The sequence below is a fragment of the Stegastes partitus genome, unplaced genomic scaffold (assembly GCF_000690725.1).
Source record: "Stegastes partitus isolate 25-593 unplaced genomic scaffold, Stegastes_partitus-1.0.2 Scaffold55, whole genome shotgun sequence".
Classification (NCBI taxonomy): Eukaryota; Metazoa; Chordata; class Actinopteri; family Pomacentridae; genus Stegastes; species Stegastes partitus.
In genome coordinates this window covers 969,064-977,007 of record NW_007577786.1, presented here as the reverse complement: position 1 = coordinate 977,007, position 7,944 = coordinate 969,064, and the positions used below count along the sequence as shown (strand labels likewise).

At 36.9% G+C, this 7,944-nt stretch overlaps 1 protein-coding gene across 2 annotated transcripts in view; it reads right to left on the bottom strand.

Moving 5' to 3' along the window:
• The window catches only part of uxs1 (UDP-glucuronate decarboxylase 1), a 37,361-nt gene extending 30,324 nt beyond the window's left edge, over positions 1–7,037 (bottom strand). Inside the window, exons 1-3 of one of the 2 annotated variants that reach the window (XM_008275597.1) lie at positions 6,872–7,037; positions 6,249–6,488; positions 2,469–2,496 (exon numbers count right to left, since the gene is read on the bottom strand). In XM_008275597.1, the coding sequence (XP_008273819.1) occupies positions 2,469–2,496; positions 6,249–6,339 (119 nt within the window). In that variant the 5' untranslated portion in view covers positions 6,340–6,488; positions 6,872–7,037. Of the gene's footprint in view, positions 1–2,468; positions 2,497–6,248 lie in introns of both variants that reach the window. The other variant, XM_008275596.1, reaches the window with a different exon arrangement.
• Between the last annotated feature and the right edge of the window lie 907 nt (positions 7,038–7,944).

Below are 7,944 nucleotides of genomic sequence, written 5' to 3'. Positions count from 1 at the left end.
GTGCTGCTAAGGGCCTTAAAACCAGATCGATCCATTTCTTTTTTTTAGATATTCATAATTTTATGTTGTAGAAAATAGAACAGTGATAATAGTCTTGGAAACATGAATATTTTTCCATACAATAGTTTCCATTTTCCATACTTTTCCAGACCTTGAAACTTATAAAATCAAATTCCATGCTTTTCCATACTTTCCAGACTTGCGTAGGAACCCTGAATAAAATATTCTACATGTAATTTTATACCATGCAATTTATATATGTGTATCTTGATATAGTCACTTTTCTGTGGCTGTTAATGTACAAAGCAGTGCAAAAGGAAAGTGCCTAACCTAACCAGCACATGGAATTTAAGAATTCAAAGCAAAGGAAACAGACAGCATTATATTTTAAAAATAACAATAATAATTGAGATTTATTTAAGTTTCTAGTTTTGCCATGACATGTTTACTCCTCAAATTTAGCCAGAAATGACACATTTGTGTCAACAGTATTTGGATTTTTCTTTTTTTTTTTTTTTTAAAGTAAGTCCGTGCAGCTGTCATCTTTGAACAGGATTAACTAATCTTTCAACTCACTGCTTTTTTTCCACTATCTCACATTCATTGCGGCTGTCTCTGCTATCGCTGAGATAAACACAGTGTTGTGCTATGCCGTCTGTGTATATAAACAGTTTCATTACAGTCCTCTTTGCAGCTGACAGCTGCTCTTCTCAGAATGCGAGATCAGGACATTTTGATATTTCATATGCAAGTCAAGCTGCATTTCCATAACATTAAAACCTTGCTTATGTATAGAGGTAAACATTTGTTATGACAGAGAATGATGATGTAATCTTGGCCGAGCTCCACAGGCTCTTGTCAGGATTGGCTAATTAACCAGATACACAACTACACAACATCAAGGAGCAGAAGGGCTCATGTTGATTAAGATCGTGCTCATAATGAATCAAACAACGTCATTAGACTCCTCTCGCCTTCCGCAAAATGAGAATTTACTGAGATGAGTAATTCTGGTGCCAGCACTTTGGGACTGAATTCTGATTAGAGAGTTAAGTGATGGTGAATCATTCAAGACAGGATGAAAATACATATTGACTATTTTTTTCCCACCTGTCTATAGCACCAGTCAAAGGATTGGACACACCTACTGATTCAAGGGTTCTTCTTTATTATTATTACACTTTTCTACTGTGTAGAACTGAAGACATCTGTAATTATGTAATGAGGAAAAAAAAAAACACACATAAAGTAAAACATGTTTTCATATATTTGCCTGGATGAGAGCCTTGTATGGCAATATCTCAACCACCTGGCTTAGGTTTCAGTTAATAAAGGTACCTTGTCAAAAGTTAACTGGTGGAATTTCTTGCCTTCGTACTGCGCTCTAAAAGCTTCTTTAAGTGCAGTCGTAAAAACCGTCAAACGCTATGAAGAAACTGGCTCGCACAAGGGCCTCTCCCAGAAAGAAAAACCAAGCATTACCTCTGATAGATAGCCTAAGCTCTGTCGAGTTAGCAGCTCCAGAAATCACCAATTGGCTCAGATCAGATAACACATCTGCATGTGTGGTTCCCAACATGAAGCATGGAGAAGTTACGATGATGGGAAAGGGATTTGCTGAGACACACTGTTGCCGATTTATTCAGAATAGAGGGAATTGTTTCACCAGCATAGCTACCACAGCATGGTGCACCGACACATCCACCCCATCTGGTTTGTGCTTAGTTGGACCATTATTTGTTTTTTTAACTGGACAAGAGCCAATACACACCTCCAGGTTATCTAAGGGCTATCTGACCAAGCTGAAGAGTAGTGGAGTGCTGCCTCGAGGGACCTGGCCTTCACATTCACCTGACCTTAACCCATTTAGGATGGTTTGAGATGAGCTCGACTACACAGTGAAGAAAAAGCAGCCAGTAGGTGTAAAGAATACACAGAAAACTCCAAGACTGTTGGAAAAGCATCTCAGGTCACGGCCACATAAAGCTGGCCGAGCACGTGACCATCATTACCTTCAGCTTTATGTGGCCGTGACCTGAAATGCTGAAATGAGAATCTAAAATTTGCTTTGTTTATATATATTTTAAATGTGTTATTAAATAGTTTTCAGTATTGTTCTGCTTTGTAGAAATGATAAAATGTATATGTACAAAGTAATAAAGAACCCTCGGTGTGTCCAAACTTAAATATTTTATCTAATGAACTTGCAGGTGCAACATCTTTTAACCTCCAAGAGCATTTAGAGCAGTTTAAGTAGTCTGACAGAAATTAGATGTAAAAATAAAACAAATACAAACATTACAATTAGTATTACATAATTTAATAAGCGTGAAGGTAATGATGGTCATGTGATTAATTTTTTTCTTTTATAGAATATCCCAGTCTATTACAGAGCTATGACCTTTTGTTACCAGATTATGGAAAACATTGTATTTCAGTAACATAATACAACAAAATAATTACTGTACCTCAAGTTCGTATATGTTCCCCAAACAGCTGAAAGAGAGAAAGAGAAAACTGGTTACAAAAAAGGTAGCATCTTTCATTTAAAAAAAAAAAAAGTGCAAAATACAGCTGTGTGAAATTTAGCAAAAATTACAATCAATGTTCCAGCAGGTGATATCCTTTAATTTTATCTTCACACTAACCATCAGATCAGTGAAAACCTTTCACATCACAGTACATCTGTCTCTGCCTTGGGATTGGTCGCAGCTATTATGGTCTTTCTGCTTAAACTAGTAGTTTTCACAACCCAAACTCCTTGCTTACATTTTTTCCACAAATTTACTTTAATTAAAAGACAAATAAACAGCACTACACACAGATAAAATACAGACCCCATCCTCTGTTATTTATATTACTAAACCACTATGAATTGTAAAATGGTGAGTTTTATTAAGTCATGATAAAATACCCAAATGTCACCACTTGTTTTGGGGTAATTAAGCAAATTAATAATCTACAAATCAAAGTACTTTAACACAATGATGGAAAAATTGTATATATAATCACATAAATCCTGTAATATCATATAGCAGTCTTTTGAATTGATTTGCACTACAATGGCCGAACACACCCAAAGATCTAACTAACTTTTAGAGTACCAAGGAAAATAAATACAAAGTTAAGAAGGTTGTTGTTTTTTTTTCCTGAGGAAAATGCCACATATTTGAGAGGTTTCAAGGCGTCACATTGTTTTCTTCAGCGGTAACTCGTTTTCTTTTGTGTTTCTCTCTCATTTTTGTGTGCATATAAATCTTAGGCTCTGGTAATCGCTGAGATTCAGGTTTTCTCAGCTTCCTCATCTCTTACAGGTGCTCTTGATGATTATCAGCTCTGTTTTCCCACAAAAGTCGTAAGATCATTTCTGCTGTGTGTTTGTACAGGTGTAGCAGTTGGTCGTTATTTGTTTTCTTCTACTTTCCTTTCACTCCCTCTCTCTCTCTCTCTCACTTCTTTAAACTGTACACTTTTCTTTTTCCCTCTGTCAGGTCCAGCAATATTACATTTAATTCAGTAACAAGCAAGCATTCAAAATAAATGAAATAAATAAATAAATAATCAGACTATCAAGAGGGGCATTATATTCATAAAGCTCCCCTTGGCAAAGTAAATCTGTTCAGCACAACACAGCAGCCAGATCATCATTCTGCTTGCTATGATGCTGGACCGGGCAAGTTAAGAAAAAAAAAAGAGAGAGATAACTCACAACAATTAGTTTGAGAGATGCATCACCTGAACAAGGTTCAAACCACAATGCATACTGCTACGATGGTGTAACATGTACATGCCTGTGACTGCTCAAAGGAAGGCAAGGGCAGCAGACAATGCCTAGAACATGACTTCAAGCAATGTGGAACTTTACAATGAGAGAGAGAAGAGATGGGAAAAAGTCAAGAGGTGAAAGCCAGGCAGAAGAGAAAGCGTGAAAGAGACAGCGATGAATGTGCGATGCAGTCTGATCCCCTGATTGAAATTCTAGAATCTAATGGGTAATGAACCTAGATGGTATAATTTTTGAATCTGTACCCAGAAATTGTCCTTTCATAGCTGTAGAGCTGTGACATGTTGCTAAAGGAAGCTCATCTAAGTGTTTTATTTTGATACACACATAATGACACAATTTATCTCCTCAGTCTGTCAATTTCTGAGTTAATAAAACCATGAGCGATGTTGTCACTTGACAGCCTTTAGTGCAGCGAGCTCAGCTAAACTAGAAAAAAACAAACATCTCAAAGTGTTTACAAGTAGCAGGGCTGAAAAATTTAAGGAAAATAGTCCAAGTTGTGATTTTTTTGTTGACAGATATTGCAAATGCAATTTGATTTGCAAGATATTTTGTCAATATTCAGTTCAATATTTACTGTATAATATAAAAAAATGTGGTGGAGCATAACCAAGAAATAACATCAAAAGTGTGACACCTAAGAAGGACTGCATGAATATATCACAGCCTTTCCAATCTGCTTATGCATTGTTTCAAACTGCAGTTTCAATTTGAAATCGAACGTTCTGCGGTAGTGACTAGTGCTACATTAATAAATGTATCTGTGTCGTCGATCCAGAATAGAGTTCCCCACTGGTGATTTTATGTAGATCATGTATATTTAAAAGCAGTGGATTGCTGTTAATGATTCTCCATGTTATGTCCTACTTAATTGTCCAGAGTAAGAAAAGAAAAAAAAACGGTAGCAAATGATTAACCAGATCGTAGGGTAAACCTGTTCTTAGGAGAGAACTCAATGTTGTCAAGCCTCAATTCTGAATCTGTCTCAAGTCCATTTGGTTTTGATACTAACCCTGACTTATCTGATTTATTTTGGACTTGTCCTGGAGCCTGTGCCATAAAATAATATTAGTGGGGTTATGTAGCTTTCTTTGGGCTAAAGTCAGGTTTTTGTATCATATAGCAACTTTTGCTGCGCAGCTAAACTGCTTCAGAGCGGATGAACTTCCGAGGATCATTTCAAAACCTGTGAACCGCTTGATTACTGAGCAATCTGATCACTGAGGCTCTGTCATCATTACTGCCAGATCCTGAAAGGTTTACAATGTAATGACTAATAAATCGAGCTATGGATATTTGTTTATAGAACAGCTGAATAATTTTGTGCTCCGTGTTTTCCATGTGTCTACTTTGGTTTTAAGATTGAGCTTGGGAAGAGTTTATCAAACTAAATAATGGAAATAATAGTCAAATTTAATTGCACAAAGACTCTTTCTCTTGTAACAAGTTTTTGATGTGTGGATGCATTTCCCTTTATGTTGGAATTCAGAAAACATCAGGATGTGATAATCAGATATTAAACTCACTATTAAACTAAACTAAACTAGCTTCAACCACCTTTTGTTTTGTTATTTTATGTGGACTTATAGTTGATGATTCATCCACGGGAATGTCACTTGCTGTTGCTACATTAGAATTTACTGGCAAGTATCACACATTCATCTCATATCATATATAGTAATATACCATTAACATAAAGCTAACAACTCTGATTTTTTTTTTAGGTTAGTGTCTTTGTAGCTGAAATTTGTATGATGTATCTATAAGTCCATTACAAATTCCACACCAGACACTATCCTGCAAGACAGCATGTTCTTCTGTATTTAAGGCAGACGGTTTTTCCAGAAGAACAACTTCCAAGCAGTGCATCGAGTCTTGCAAGGCACACTATGGTGTAGCTAACAGGGAAGTTGTGTTATTGTTTAAGGCTCATGCTACCAACAGACAAATCATACATGGACTGTGGTCCCCAAAATAAACTACTTTAAGAAACAACTATCAATGCAAAAGTTATTTCTCTTGAAATATTATCAATTAATCAAAAGAATATTTTAGAAAAGCTAATTTGCAAATTGCACAAAACGGATATATATACTTATATGCAAATTTCTAACTTAATCCTGAGTACAAGCACTTTATAACCTCCTGTTATAAAGTGTGTGACACTTCAAATAAGCACCCAGAGCAAACATGACCTCCATAAACAGTTCCATCTATTACAACTGCATAGGCACAATTGTATGCTTTTCAATTGATCAGTGCATTGATATTGTCAAAAAGCACTAGTAAATAATGATATGAAGGCATCAGACACAAATTGATTAATAAAAAAAAATTGCAATGACAGAGGAAGCCACCTGTAAGATATGACAACAAGAACACCTCTGGGATCTACGGTTGTTATGGTTGAAAATAAACAGTTTGACAAGTTAGATGCATTTTCACACACGTGTGTACTTACAGGCAATGTAGGCAATCAAAGCGAGGGCAAAAAGGAGCTTCATCATTCTTCTGTTTAAGCCTGATATCAGCCAGAGGACCCGTTTCATCATCCGCTCAATGCAACTGGATCAGGAAACTAACGAGCCACACGTTCAAGTCCAGCTAGAGCATTTTGAGTGACAACTGCTCATGTCCTCGGGGGAGTTTCGTCTTCAGGATGTCTTGTTTTAGGAGGGAGGCTGGCAATGTCTTCGCACCCCTAATTAACATAAAATGTAAATAGCTAAACAGGGCAGGCGAACTAGCTGCTCGTGCTACGTCAACACCAAGCAGCAGCCAGTTTACGTGGCTAGCGGCGTACACACACAGGTAGCAAACAGTATCAGGTGGCAACCCAAACTGTGGAGTGTCAACAGTCACAACAACACCTAAACTTATCCGTAAGCGCCATTCATCACCGGGCAGCTATATTAGGTGCTACACAATGCAATTTACTTCGCAGACGGGTGTTAAAGGTACATTTACAAAGTGCGCTAATGTCTTGGTAACAAGTAACACAGTGGACCCAAACAGTTAGCCGTTAGCTTCACGTTAGCTACCTCTAGCTAGCAGGCTACTAAACTGATAACGTATTTTTCTTACGTTCATAGTTACCGCAAAGAAACAACAAACACGGATCCTGTGTCACGCATATATTCAGGTAAGCCCCGGAAAAATAAAACCGCCACTCATTATAACGGTGCACAAGTGTTCATGTCGGAGTTTACTGCTCTCAGTTCGGCCGAGGAATGGCAGATGAGCGATTAGTCATCGCTCGATTTAGCAGCCTGACTTCTCCTGCAGACTGTGTGACGTTTGTTTGACTTCGCAAATCTCTAATAATAAACGTTTTATTTCTGCGTGACCTTATCAAGACTGCGTCCCTTTATAGTATTAGTAGTGTAAGATGGGTTACACATCTTTATTATGTTACATGATGTCGTAGTTTTCAGGTTCCAAAAATCATTTATTTTCAATACACACACACAATGGCTCATTCATTCCAATACTTTCCACTGTGAAGTGAACCTTGTTGCACACCTTGTTGATTTTCCCATTACAGCCACTGTAACGTGTATGGCGCTGTCAGAGAACCGTGCGATCAGATCATAAAAATAAAGGTGTGTTTGCTGTTTTGGAATCTGGACTGCATGCCTTCATGCAGGACTTTTGTACAGGCCTATTTAAAATCTTCCATTCATAAATAAGATTATTGAAAAAGTAGTTTTTAGTCAGAACCTTGACAGCTTTCAATCAGCTTTCAATGGCTCTTGCCATAAAACTGAAACTGCTTTCGTGAAGATTTTAAATTGTGTTTGCATAAATAATGATTCTGGGAGTGGAACAGTCCTTATTTTATTGGAACTTTGTACAGCGACTAGTCCTGGATGGACTGGAAAATTGGGTCAAGCTCTCAGGAATAGCCGTCACATGGCTCAGATAATGCTTAGAAGGCAGGGGATGTGTTAGTACCTATGAATCTGAAAATCTGAATCAGAATCAGAAATACTTTATTGATCCCCTTGGGGAAACTGCTTTCTGTTACAGATGCTCCCAATCAAAAGAAGAAGGAAAGTAAAAATATGTAATAAAAATATAAAGTATTAATATGAAATAAAATATATCTAAACACAAAAATAATTATACATTCTGTTCTTGTATATGTATCCCAAAAA